Source organism: Podarcis filfolensis (assembly GCF_964270895.1).
Source record: "Podarcis filfolensis genome assembly, chromosome: 13".
In the NCBI taxonomy this organism is placed as follows: domain Eukaryota; kingdom Metazoa; phylum Chordata; class Lepidosauria; order Squamata; family Lacertidae; genus Podarcis; species Podarcis filfolensis.
In genome coordinates, this window is record NC_139615.1 from 10,689,293 (window position 1) to 10,703,045 (window position 13,753).

The following is a 13,753-nucleotide window of genomic DNA, read 5'->3' on the forward strand; positions in this document are numbered from 1 at the left end:
AACTCCCATTATTCATAGCCAGCATGGTCTTCGGTCAGGGATCATGGGAGTCATAGTTTAAGAACGTCTGGGGACCCCAGGTTGAGAACGGCTGGTAAGTGTGTTGGAACAGGACCTCGGAGAGCAGGGTTCAAATTCCCCCTCGGCCATGAAGCACCCTGCCTGTAAGCCTAACCTGCCTCACAGGGTCTTTAAATGGAGTCCATTCATTTCAAATGTATCTTCTCTAGCTGGCTTGTTGGTCTAGAGCAGCCTTTCTCAACCTGTGGGTCCCCAAATGTTGAACTACAACTCCCAACACCCTTAGCTAGCAAGGCCAGAACTCAGGGATGATGGGAGTTGTAGTCCAACAACATCTGGGGACCCACAGGTTGAGAACCGCTGGTCTAGAGGTATGATTCTTGTTTAGGGTACGAGAGGTCTCAGGTTCAAATCCCGGACGATCCCTATATTTATAGCCTGGATAGCTCAGTTGGTTAGAGCATGGTACTGATGATGCCAAGGTTGCAGGTTTGATCCCCATATGGGACATATAATTTTAAAATTATTATTGATTGAATATATTTGTTTGTTGCAGACGTAAAAAGCCTATGGGCAACTTACAGATAAAACAAGGCATGCAATGTCATAAATACAAATGTTTTTATAAAAAATGCACAGGCGATAAAACACCTCGAGCCAAACTGCTAACAGCAAGAGCACCCGCATTCAAGCACAAAACTTGCTATACACAAAACCCTTTTCAAGAGGCAACAGCCCCAGCAGACAATATTACCGTATTTTTCGCCCTATAGGACGCACTTTTTCCCCTCCAAAAATGAAGGGGAAATGTGTGTGTGTCCTATGGGGCAAATGCAGGCTTTCGCTGAAGCCTGGAGAGCAAGAGGGGTCGGTGCGCAACGACCCCTCTCGCTCTCCAGGCTTCGCGGACCTCTCCGCAAGCAGCGGGAGCGCTCCCGCTGCTTGCGGAGAGTTGCCTGAATGCCGAAGCCTGCGCGCGCTGAGATCAGCGCGCCCAGGCTTTGCGGACCTCTCCGCAAGCAGCGGGAGCCAGCGCTGGGCTCCCACGGCTTGCAGAGAGCTGCCTGTTTGGGGGCTGGGGCCGGGGGAAACTCGGGCCTCCCCCGCCACAGCCCCGCGCCTGGGGGGGGGGAAAAATAATTTTCCCCCCTTTATTTCCCCCCCAAAAAACTAGGTGCGCCTTATGGGACGGTGCGTCCTATAGGGCGAAAAATACGGTAATCACCAGCTAAAAAGCCGCTAAACGATAAAATGCTGAAACTCCTAGAATGATGCCAAGAAGCTGGTACGTTTCTTTTGTGCCCCCAGTTTTGTTGCTTGTGCCTTGCGTTTTCAAGTGCATGCTTAAAACACACAACCCTAAAAATAGGTTACGTGTGAGGTGGGCTCAAAGGGCATCCCAGTGCATTACTTCCAAGAGCTCACTTTGCTTTAGAGTAGGGATGGGGAACCAACCCTCTACATCTCCTTGGACTCCACCTCCCATCAGCCCCAGTCAGCACAGCCAATGGCTGAAGATGATGGGAGTTGGAGTCCTGCCATATCTGGTGGGCCACTGACTTCCCCATTCCCACTTTAGCAGTTGCCAGCTCTCGACTTCAGAAGTTCGAAGGAACTATAAAGACAGGTATCTATGGGACCGCCTCTCCCTGTATGCCCCACGGAGGACCTTAAGGTCCATAAATAGCAACACCCTAGAGGTCCCGGGCCCTAAGGAAGTCAGATTAGCCTCAACCAGGGCCAGGGCCTTTTCAACACTGGCTCCGGCCTGGTGGAACGCTCTGCCTCATGAGACCAGGGCTCTGTGGGATTTGATTTCTTTCCTCAGGGCCTGTAAGACAGAGTTGTTCCGTCTCGTCTTTGGCTTGGAACCAGCCTGATCCCCTCTTCCTCTTTCCTTTTCCTTCTGTGATGGAACCCCTATTTGGGGACTTCCCTGGCTTTTCTGGCCCACGTAGGACCAGTCTGGATAGTTGGCCTTGGTGAAGATTTGACGTTTTCTCCCCCCCCCCCCCAAAACAGTTTTTGATCTGGGCTTCCACTGAAATGAGGCTGCATTTTAAGTAGTATTTTAATTTTGCTTTTAAAGTTGTATTTTAATCAATTGTTTTTATATCTGATGTTAGCTGCCCTGAGCCCGGTCTTGGCCAGGGTAAAAATAAAATAAAATAAAACGAAACGAAATGAAATAAAATGAAATGAAATATAAAATAAAATAAAATATAAATGGCAAGTATTTCAGCCACAGGGGAACCAAGGCAGGCCAGACCACAATGAGTCACACAAGCCAGGAGCAAGAGAATTGCCACCTTTGTAAATTCAGCAATGCGGTTAGGTCATTTTAAACTCTGGACTTTATGGCCTTATGGGTGGGAGGGAGCTCTTTAGATGCCAATGCCTGTTTTCAGTTCAAAATGCGGTAAGTCAGCCCTGCTGGATTTGGGGGTCCTCATTCTGGTGAAGAGCCCTCGAAATTCAGCCCTGAAGTCCCGCCCTGATGGACTTCCTAGAGGACACACAGAAACATCTAGTTAGCTACGCTAAGAATGCTGGACTTAGATGAACCTCGGTGTGATCCAGAACAGTAAGCTATGACTACTACTGCTCCAATATTACCATAATCAAGAACAGCAGCAGCAGCAAAGCAACCATGAAATATTTCTGGGCAGCAGTTAAGTTGCAATTTTGCAAATTCTGTTAAGTCGCCAAGTCTGCAACTTTCACATCACAAGCAAAAGGCAGTAAAAGACGCTTCCTCAAACCAAGAGGAAGAGCAGCAGGAGGAACTGTTTTTCGGTCCGAAGGCTAGAGGGTACAATGCTGCGGAAGAGCCACACTAGCGTGTCAGAGGATTAATGGATACTGAAGCAGTGTGGGGTATCAACCCAAACCTCCCACAACCCAACCATGGCGAGATTATGTAGGTCAGCATCCTCTGGAAAAGAAGGCTCACAAAGGGAGAATGAACCAAGACAGGCCAAGACACCACCTGGACAAAGCACTAAACTCTCTCAACAATACATTCTTTGATTAGCTTCAAAGCGCTTGTCAGATCTTGGCAAAAATAAGAAAAAGACTTGGCAAAAAAGGGAACCTGCACCAGGGGTTGTGGGCTGCAGGTTGGTGGGATCTACTTTGTTTTGTACCAGAACTCTGAGATCTACGAACTGGGATCTGTTGCAAAAGACAAACACTTAGAGAGAAATCCTATGCATAAGAAGCCGATGAACAGCGGGGCTGCTGCTGCTCCTCTGGCAGAAGAAAAACAAGTATTTTTAAGACTGTTCTGTGCCAGGCTTCTTGAGCTGAAGTAGGGCACAGCCACTGATCACCTTATTCCTAGCTGTCCATTCCTCTCTTGAAATCATCCAAGTTGGTGGCCATTATTGCTTCTCATCTGACCCGTGTAACAACCTTTCCTCTCTGCTCCCCCGTTACACCAAAACACATCAGTGCATAATATTAGTGCCATGTGTGTGTCTGCACGCACATTTTGTAAAGATGGCCCTGGTAATATTTCACTTCTTCCGCTATCACATGGACTATGTCAAGAGCTCTCTATATAAACACACACACACCTTTCTGATTTCCCTCTGTTCCCCCTCTGCTTGGCTCACTTGGTCAATCACAAGGAATGGGATGTACAAATGGTTATTTGCAGCCAAGAATGTCACTGAACTACAACTCCCACAATCCTCAACCACCCATTCACACTGCCTGGGGGCTGATGGGAGTCTGGAGCCCAACACTATCTGTAGGGCTACACCAGGCATCGGCAAACTCAGCTCTCCAGATGTTTTGGGACTACAACTCCCATCATCCCTAGCTAACAGGACCAGTGGCCAGGGATGATGGGAGTTGTAGTCTCAAAACATCTGGAGAGCCGAGTTTGCCTATGCCTGGGCTACACATTTCCCGTCTCTGCAAACATCTTGCTTTCTGACCCGAAAGCGATGCACTCACTCCAGATGTTGGGAACGACCTCTCTCATCATCCCAGGCCCACTGATGGGTGTTGGGAGTCCACAACCTCCTTGGCTGCTTACCCGCTCAGAGACCCCACAGCTAATTCTCTCCTGGCCTCCTCGCTGGCCCAAGTAGGACTAATTCAGCCAGCTAGCCCTGGTGACTAACGCTTATTGGATGGATTTTCCCCAAATTGATTTTTGAACTTTGAATTTTATTGTTATTCATGCTTTTATACTGTATTTTATGCTGCTTCTATGTTGTATTGCAATTAAAGTGTTTTAAATTTGTTGTTAGCCGCCCTGAGTCCGGTTTTCTGAACCGGGAAGGGCGGGGTATAAATAAAAAAATATTATTTGTGATTATTCTAGCCCCTCCAGCTTCTCCCAGAAAGCGAAGAGAAAGGCCAGCAATTGTGCAAGGCGCTGGCGCGCAGCTTGCAATTCCCGGGTCGATCCTCTTTTTCCCCTACATGTATTTGCCAATAAGCCTCTCTCCCTCCTCGTGCGCATATATGTATGACACCCCCATCCCCGTTTTTGCACCCACCCCCCATTGCAACCTCTGCCTCATTCCGGCGTGGAAACACTGGATCCCTGGAAAGGTCATTCTGCTACCGATCCTGACAACCCCCCCACCCCACCCCGATCTTGTCTCGTACCTGGATCGACGGCCTCTTGATCTTCGTCGCTGGTCGCGGCTGCGCCCATCAGCAGAGTGGCTAGGATCGCGGCGGCGGCGCTGAGAAAGACGCATCTCTGCCGCTTCATGGTGGAGGCGACCCGGGAACCGAGGCGAGAGACTGCGGGGCCCGCTCGGGCTGCTGCTTTTTCAGCTCTCGCGATCGGCGGGGCCGGACCGACGTCAGGCTCCTCCCCGCAGCAGCCCCGCAGCTGGGAAAAAGAAGGGGGAGGAGGAAGGGGAGATCGGAAACCCTCTTCCCATTTCTCCCCCCTCCACTTTCCTTGGGCGGAATGAGGCGGCGGGACCCCGATATTCCCGCTGCGCCCACCCACAAAACCAGAAAAAAAATCAGTATATAGCCCCGCGAGAACCTTCGCGTCTCTTTCCTGGTCATTTTCATCAATGGGAGCCCATGGGAAAAAAAGAGAGTGGCCGCCATCCAATCGCGCGGCAGCTCGGGTAAGGGGCGGCCAATCGGGACGCGGGGGCTCCCTCCTCTGCGGGCCAATCAGGAGTCTGGAAAGTTCGGGACGGCGAGAGAAAGTAGTAGAAAATCTGGTCGGGAAAAGTGTTTGGAAAGGGGAGGAAGGAGGGGGGAGACCTGCGCTTCCTCCAATGCCACGTTGCCAAGAAAATAAACCTGCGCGCGGGGTGGGTGGGAGATCTGAAAGGGATCCTCCAGGGAGGAAGGGTGGGCTGCCCAGAGCAGGGGGTGCTGTTGATTTTAAAGGTATTAAAGCCCTCTCCCCATGCACACTTCGCGTGCTTCAAAATGATGGGAGCCCAGATGGTTCCACGGCAGCCTTAGCCACTTTCATACACCTGCTAAAAGCCAGGGTTATGCAGGCAGTTAATGATACATCTTTCTGCAAATGTAATTGATGTCACACACACACACGTTTTTAAAAGTTTTTTTAAAAGAGTGAAATAGTGGTCTATAAATATTTTTATAACTGAATACATATCGCGTGTCTGTTTAGCACTAGAATTCGAAACATTAATTTCACATGCCTTGTATTGCTTTCCCTGCCTCATCAAAACTTCATTTTGCTCAGGCCAGCAGCAGCCTACCCAGGCGTGTAATTTTGTTTCTGTTAATTTGTTTTAAAACTGCCGATTTTTATCTATACTTTGACAAATGTTTCCTCTACTTCGTTTTCAAAGTTTGATTTCATCAGCAACAAAGGACAGCGCCCAGCAATCTTTGAGGGCAAAGTCACCTAGTGAGCTTCGTGGCTGAGTGGGGACTTGAACCCTGGTCTCCCTGGTCTGACACTCTAACCACTGTACTGTACTGCCTTTGAAGACGTGGGCAGTGGGACACACGTAACTGTAAACAGCTCCGTGAATTCTTTCGTGCCTGACGTTCATTTGCCCTCTCAGGCTTCAACAGACAGGGATAGCCCTAAGTAGATAACCTACAGCACTGTCTGCGTGTCAACTTGGCGGCAGAGCAAGGAGTAAAAGGTGGAGATGCTGGGGATCGAACCCAGGACCTCATACATGCAAAGCATGCGCTCTACCACTGAGCTACATCCCCGGGCTCAAATAAAGTGTTTCGAAGCTCAGTACTGCCCTTCAACCTGCCAATTGTTATCTCCCAACTTTTTCTATCCCCTACTCCTACATTTCATTGTGCTTGTTGGAGGGTTTATTCCGCCTGCACTCTGCACATGTTCAGAAGAACGCTCCTGTTGAGGTTTCATGATGCTCATCATAGCCCTAAACATTGGAAGAGGAGATGACATTCCTTTGCCTTGGGCTCCCTTTGCCTTCCCTCCCAATCGCCACCAGCCATAAATCACTGCCTCTCCCTTCTCACACAAACAAGCCATTAGAAAGGCTTTGCGCCAAACAGCGGCGGAGTTTAGGACCCCGCGAAGTCGCTTCCCCAAGGAATGTGAGTTGGGAGCACAGGCGGAAGCGCGATTTGCCCCTGGTAACATGGCGGCTTGCGAGCGGTTCCACCGCCCGGGGAGATACAGCCTAAACTTCCGGTATTAAAGCGAAAGCTCTTGCCTGACCGGGATGCGGACCCCCCTCTATCTTTTTCCCGCTCTCTATGGTTGAAAAGCCCTATCTACGCTGCGTTAAGAGAACCAGCGTTGGGAAGCTAGTGCTGTTCGATACCGGAAGTGTCAAGAAGGAGTGTCTGCGGGAGGTTGTGCCTCTTTGCTTGCTCGCAGGATGGTGGAGAAGAAAATCTCAGGTACTTCGCAGTGGGAATGGGAGGGCGGCGGGGCTGCTGGGCGCGAAGGGGGATCGGTGTTCTCCGATTTAAATAGCAGTTGCCAAGAAAATAATGGGAAACAAGGAATGCATGTTTTGCATTGTGCTGTGCTGTGATCAGGAGCAGCCCTTTGCAAAACAAAGGATATTCTGGGAACCCCAAAATAATGCTATAATCCGGCTTCCCACCTGCCGAACTATTATCATCACTGTCGTTGGTGGAGAGTTTATTCCGCAGGGACTCTGCACATGTTCAGAAGAACGCTCTTGCTGAGGTTTCATTGTGTTCCTCATAGCCCTAAACATTTATCTGCCCTTCGCTGGAAGGTCCCAGTGTGGGCTGCTGCCATTAAAACACAATATTTGAAACAATTTGCAGTCGCAGAAGCGAGGTGGGTCCTAGAAGTTTTTGATGTGACCCGGGCTTAATTTTGAACTAGCATTTACTGGGGAAACCTGGAACTTATGCTGATGCTAGTTTAGCACCTGGTAATGAGAAAGGACCTTGGTGTGGAATCTGTGGCCTTCCAGATGTTGCACGACTCCAGCTCCCACCGTGCCTGACCATTGGTCATGCTGGCTGGGGCTGATGGGAGTTGGAGTCCAGCAGCATTTGGGGGCGTTCCCAATTCCTGCTACAAACACAGTATCCCTTTCAGGGGTAGCCATTGGGGGTGCTCTTCAGAAGTTGCTGAACTCCAGGGGTCAGGCATGATGGAAGTACGTGAGCTTACCACATAGGAGGGTATCTGAGCTTGAACAGAGTGCCTTTTGGCTTGCCACTGATGAATGTCAGCCTCTCTCAACAATCTGGAAATGAAGGGACAGTGTTTCTTATTTGGAAGAAGCTGGCACCAGGCTGCCTCTTAAAAACTGAATCTGTAGGAGAGGATTTATTCTTTGTAATAATTTTTTATACCGTTTTATTTTTCTAAACAAATAAATCTTAGCCACCTTAAAACATAAGAGCAGAACCTTTCAAAACACTGAATTAAAACATTACAGATGAAAATCCAATGCAATAATGATTCACATTTAGGGCAGTATGCTTAAACAGAAAAACAAAATATTCTTGTGAACAACCAAAAAATTGCAGATAAAAATCAAATACAAAAATGCAATACAAATTCCTCCTATGCTCTGGCATAGCACCTACTTGCTCCTGCCACAGGATGGTGCGTTAGTAGAACATAATCTTGAGCTAAATGTATGTGGTAGTGCGGTCACCATGGGGCTAATGTGTCTGTTAGACCTCTAGGGTGCTTTGTGATGGTGGGGGACAATGAGGCATTTCCTCCCCCACCCCAAATGAAAGATAATCTCCAGATTCCCAGCTTTCTTTTTCCAAAAAAAGAGTAAAAATTTCCAACATTTGTAGAACGTCAGATACGAGGCCAGGTGTGCAGGCACTATTCTGCTCCTTTGTTTTGGGGAGAGACTAGTCTGCTCTCACCTTTCAGTGGTTTTAACTGATGAATGAAAGCACCAGAGCATAGACAACAGTAGTTAGGCTATCCCTGTCCATTTAGGGGGCATAGCTGGCACACCAGCTGAAGCTGATTTAAGGCAGTCCTTGCCACCAAGCTATCCTGAGCACAAGGCCACCTGAGCTTCAGCGGAGGCAATTCAGATGTTCAGGGGCATAGCGGAAGGCCCAAGGGGTGTCTCCCCTGGCAGACTGTGGGTTGCTTGGATTGGATGGATTTGATATCCCGCTTTATCACTACCCGAAGGAGTCTCAAGCGGCTAACATTCTCCTTTCCCTTCCTCCCCCACAACAAACACTCTGTGAGGTGAGTGGGGCTGAGAGACTTCAGAGAAGTGTGGCTGGCCCAAGGTCACCCAGCAGCTGCATGTGGAGGAGCGGAGACGCGAACCCAGTTCCCCAGATTACGAGTCCACCGCTCTTAACCATTACTGGCATCAGACACAGCTCTCTCTCTTTTTCTCTCTCAGCACGGTCTCAGGACCCCAGCCAGAGGCGCATCTTAGACCGGGCCACCCGGCAGCGGCGCCTGAACCGCCAGTTGGAGGCCCTTGAGAATGACAACTTCCAGGATGACCCTCACGCCAACATGCCCCAGCTTGTGAAGCGCTTGCCCCAGTTTGACGACGACGCTGAAACAGGTGAGGGTTTGTTTGTTGGGTTGCATCTGTTGACTTCTGCCGTCTTCCTTGGCTCTCACTCTGTTAACTTGCACCACTTCGCTGCTGGAGGTGGGTCACAAATTCCTCTCTATTTTTGTAATATAATTTTTTATTGAGTTTCCGAATTTTTACATACTCACTTCAAAACTAATAGTTACATTGTTTCATACTTTGTCTTCCCATCCCTACCTCTACAGTGTTTTCGTTCAAACTCTTTTCTACTGCATTATATATCGGACTCTTATCTGTTATATAAATCCCTCTAATACAATTACTTTATCATTTTCCTTCCGCTGCTCCTATCTCAAAACCTGCCCATGATTTCATTTCACTACAGTACTTTTTCAATTAGTTTAAAAAAAAAAAAGGCCTCCATTCTTCTGTAAACAGTTCATCATTTCGATCTCTTAATCTTGCTGTCAGCTTTGCCTTTTCCACGTAGTCCATTACTTTTAAAAGCCATTCCTCCTTTGTGGGAAGGTCACAAATTCACCCTTGAGGGTTGGCCAAGCTGGATGGAGTTGAGCAGAGATGGTATCAAGAAAATGGGAAACGGTGGGAGACAAAGGTGCAATCCTGCACTCAAGATCCACTAGCTGAGGGGCTTTAGGATTTGGCAGAAGCCCCACTGATATGGTTCCACCATGATGGATGTGTTAGCTCAGGGGTGGGAGGCCTGTAGCTCTTTAGAAATTGCTGGACTCCAACTCCCATCATTCTTGACTGTTGGCCATGCTGGTTGGGGCTGATGGGATTTGGAGTCCAACCGCATCTCAAAAAACCCCCACAGGTATTCCTGTCACTGCACTAACGGAACACCCCAGATATAGATATACCTATCACTGTTCCATCACACTGTACAAATAATAAATTTATATATATTTTTCCTCAGTAAAATTTATTATAAAGGTAAAGGGACCCCTGACCATTAGGTCCAGTTGTGACCGACTCTGGGGTTGCGGCGCTCATCTCGCTTTATTGGCTGAGGGAGCCAGCATGACTAAGCTGCTTCTGGAGAACCAGAGCAGCGCACGGAAACGCCGTTTACCTTCCCGCCGGAGCGGTACCTATTTATCTGCTTGCACTTTGACGTGCTTTCGAACTGCTAGGTTGGCAGGAGCAGGGACCGAGCAACAGGAGCTCACCCCGTCGCGGGGATTCGAACCACCGACCTTCTGATCAGCAAGTCCTAGGCTCTGTGGTTTAACCCACAGTGCCACCCGTGTCCCTAAAATTTATTATAGACAGTAGCTAAAACTTTTTAAAAATTTCAAAATGCTAATGTGGGTCATTTCATTCACAATCCCTGAAAATAATGGATTATTATTGGCACTGGGAGTGTAGATAGTAACATTTCTCCCCCTACGTTTTAATTATTTTATTTTATTGGATATAACAATGCAACTGTTTGAGAGATGCAGAAACCAACAGGGGCTTGCCTGTTTGACATCATATGGCCCTCAATTTGAAAAAGAAAAAAATGGATGCAGAGCAGAGAAATTATTATTGAAGGGAGATCGTAACAACAGCATGAATAAGAAGAGCATGGAAGCACCGCAGAGCGGTCAGCAGCAAGGAATACTATCGAATCCAGATAAAATCATACTTTGCATTCCCTGGGTTTTGTTTTTACAGGGAAGAAGAAGAAGAAAACGCGGGGAGACCATTTCAAGCTGCGTTTCCGCAAGAACTTCCAAGCCTTGCTGGAAGAACAGGTGCCTCTAGGCCCTCCCTCTCCCCTTTGTGGGACGTGGGTGAGGCATAAATATTCTTTAACAGTTGCTTCGCTTATGTACTCCTTCCTTATGGTCTTATTTCCTACCCCACCATGGATTTAACAGCGCTGTTTAAATATAAATGTTTGAACAATTGCAGACATTGTAGCCAAGCCATTGCAAGCATAAAAGTGCTTTGTTAGTTTTGCGCGAAACATCTGCATGTCGTTGGATTTGCGGCCTGGAGGCTGTGCTGTGTGTGGAGACAATTTAGTCAGAAAGCTCACTGGCCATAACTCCGTAAATGATCCTTACAAGAGCGATAGGCTTGTAATAAATGTTGCGGATTGAATTGGGGGGGGGTCAGGTTTATTGCAGGGTTGAGATTAAAAGTGGAGACTTGCTAAAGTTTCCAGGCAAGCTCCAAACGTTCCTGTTCTTAGGCCAAGAGCAGGGGGCAATGAATGTGGGGCTCTCCAGAGTGTTTTGGACTACAACTCCCATCAGCCCCAGATGTTGTGAGCAGCGGTCAGGGATGATGGGAGCTGTAGTCCCAACAGAATCTGGACGGGAACCATTTTGGCTGCCACGGGCCTAGAGGGATGTAGCAAGGAGGGGACCACTCCTCCCAGAGATGGAAAGGATAACCTTCTATAGAACTAAGCGGACGAATTAAGTTTTTGCCGTTAGCTTGGATTGGGCACCTTTCCACACACCCCAAATAAAAACTGAAAATATGTCACCCCCCCCCAAAACCAGCCGCAGGCCAGTGAGGACTGAGCCAGCTCCATGGGCATAGACTGTTGACTGAGGGGGAAAGCGATTGCACAGGCAGAACTTTGAACAGTATCACTCTATACTTCAAGGAAGCATTTCCTGGGACAGGTGTGTCCGTTATTATGCAGGCCAGATCAATATTTGCCCTACCCTTCACAGGCCAAATTGGACAGGGAGGCAGGGCTGCTCGCCAGTCAATCACCTGGCACCTCAGTGTCGGTAGGCGATGAGCCTCTTTTCTGTAAGCTGTTAGGGCATTTGCTTCGCGCTTCCTTCTCCAAGGAGCTCAAAGTGTCACACCTGTTTAATCCCCGCGACAACCCTGTGAGGTAGGCTAGGCTGAGAGCGAGCGACTGGCCCAAGGTTGCCCAGTGAGCTCCATGGCTGAGTGGAGGATTTGAACCCAGGTCTTAGTCCAGCCCTTACGCCCCACTGGCCCCACTTTGAAGCTGCACTCCCAGCGCTCCTTCAGAGAGCCCTCTTCCATGTGCATCAGATGGTTTGATTCTTCCCTATATAATGCATGGCGTGAGGCTTGAGTTCATATCCTTTTCTCCCCTCTGGACTCCCCAACAGAACCTGAACGTGAGCGAAGGACCCAACTACCTGACAGCGTGTGCGCCCCCTTCCAACCTGCCCCAGCGCCACTTCTGCACTGTTTGCGGCTTCCCGTCGAACTACACATGTGTATCGTGCGGAACCCGGTACTGCTGTGTCAAGTGTCTGGGGACGCACCAGGAAACTCGGTGAGACAGGTTTGCAAACAGCAGCTCGCCCTGGTCGCCACCAGCATGGGCTGCTGTTCCGTTTCCTGACCCAAAACCGCAACTACCAAGGGGATTTTAAAAGAATAATAACACAGAACTGTTAGGACAGCAAGTAGCAAATGGAGTGCTCTATGGGTGCTGTTGGCCTCTGACTCCCATCAGCCCCTGGCCAGTGGCAAAGGATGATGGGAGTTGTAGTCCAGCAACATCTGGTGTGCACCGGATTGGTTGTTTAGCGGTATTCGTAGCCTGCCATTTTCTCTCTACAGTATTTAATAGAAACGTAGGAATTTCGTTCTGTAGTACTCAGAGCCTGAACATTTCTCTCTTTACAATGAAAATGTAAGGATGTTGTCACTCATTCCCCATTGGAGGATTTGCAGTGCCTCCCCACAATCCTGGTTTTGCATAGTGGGGCAGGGGAGCGCAAGTAAAGGCAGGTTGCACAACTGCAGCAGCCATGACATGGGAGCAAGACAGGAGGAACATGAAGAGGGGGAAAGTGATGGTTTAAACCAGGGGTCAGCAAACTTTTTCAGCAGGGGGTCGGTCCACTGTCCCTCAGACCTTGTGGGGGGGTCGGGCTATATTCTTTTGGGGTGGAGAATGAACGAATTCCTATGCCCCACAAATAACCCAGAGATGCATTTTAAATAAAAGCACACATTCTACTCATGTAAAAACATGCTAATTCCCGGACCATCCGCAGGCCGGATTAAGAAGGCGATTGGGCTGGATCCGGCCCCCAGGCCTTAGTTTGCCTACCCGTGGTTTAAACAGTGACAGAAGTTAATGGGGGCAGGATGCAAAGTTGGTGAGTAGGTGCAGAGCCCCTACTTCAGGCATTGGCAAACTTGGTCCTCCAGATGTTTTGGGACTACAACTCCCATCATCCCTAGCTAACAGGACCAGTGGTCAGGGATGAGGGGAGTTGTAGTCGCAAAACATCTGGAGGGCCGAATTTGCCTATGCCTGTAGTTGTGGTGTGTTTTTTTTTAAGAATTAAGTGGGTTTTATACAGCTTTTCAGGTGACTCTCACAAAGAGATTAATAAAAGACCATTATAGCAATAAACATCCATCAAAGAGAACTGAAAATGCCTTGTTAGGCTTTCTTCTGAAACTCCTGCTCTCTCTCTCTCTCTCTCTCTCTCTTACCTGAAGGTGTCTGAAGTGGACCGTCTGAGGTGTGTTCTAAGGAACTTCCCTGTGCTGCCTGTGGAAGGAGCATTTGTGCGGCGTACCTGTTGCCTTTGGATGGGTTGGGCCTGGAGCTCTTCCTCGCTTTGAGGCTGAAGGACAGGAAACCAGGTTTCTCAGAGACGGAGAGGAAGGCCGCTTTGCCTTGCGCCATCATCTGTCACTAGCATTTTGAGTAATTAAAAAGTATCTGTGCTGTAGCCTTGGGGCTTGGATCGCTTCTTTTGAGTCGCCTGGGACTATTTGTC

General features: G+C 48.7%; 2 protein-coding genes across 3 annotated transcripts in view; one reads left to right on the forward strand and one right to left on the reverse strand.

Moving 5' to 3' along the window:
* PLOD3 (procollagen-lysine,2-oxoglutarate 5-dioxygenase 3) overlaps positions 1–5,069 on the reverse strand; it is a 34,872-nt gene extending 29,803 nt beyond the window's left edge. Inside the window, exon 1 of the mRNA XM_083581425.1 lies at positions 4,648–5,069. Within this exon, the coding sequence (XP_083437551.1) occupies positions 4,648–4,756 (109 nt within the window). The 5' untranslated portion in view covers positions 4,757–5,069. The remainder of the gene's footprint in view (positions 1–4,647) is intronic.
* A 1,589-nt stretch (positions 5,070–6,658) lies between these two features.
* ZNHIT1 (zinc finger HIT-type containing 1) lies at positions 6,659–13,705 on the forward strand. Of its 2 annotated transcripts, none has more exons than XM_083581543.1 (5): positions 6,659–6,879; positions 8,856–9,026; positions 10,683–10,762; positions 12,116–12,285; positions 13,470–13,705. In XM_083581543.1, exons 1-5 carry the CDS (start codon positions 6,858–6,860, stop codon positions 13,489–13,491), a joined length of 465 nt encoding a protein of 154 aa, XP_083437669.1. In that variant the 5' UTR covers positions 6,659–6,857; the 3' UTR covers positions 13,492–13,705. The 2 variants fall into 2 exon arrangements, with proteins under 2 accessions (XP_083437669.1, XP_083437668.1); XM_083581542.1 differs by having other exon boundaries at positions 6,728–6,879; positions 10,683–10,801.
* Positions 13,706–13,753: the final 48 nt, after the last annotated feature.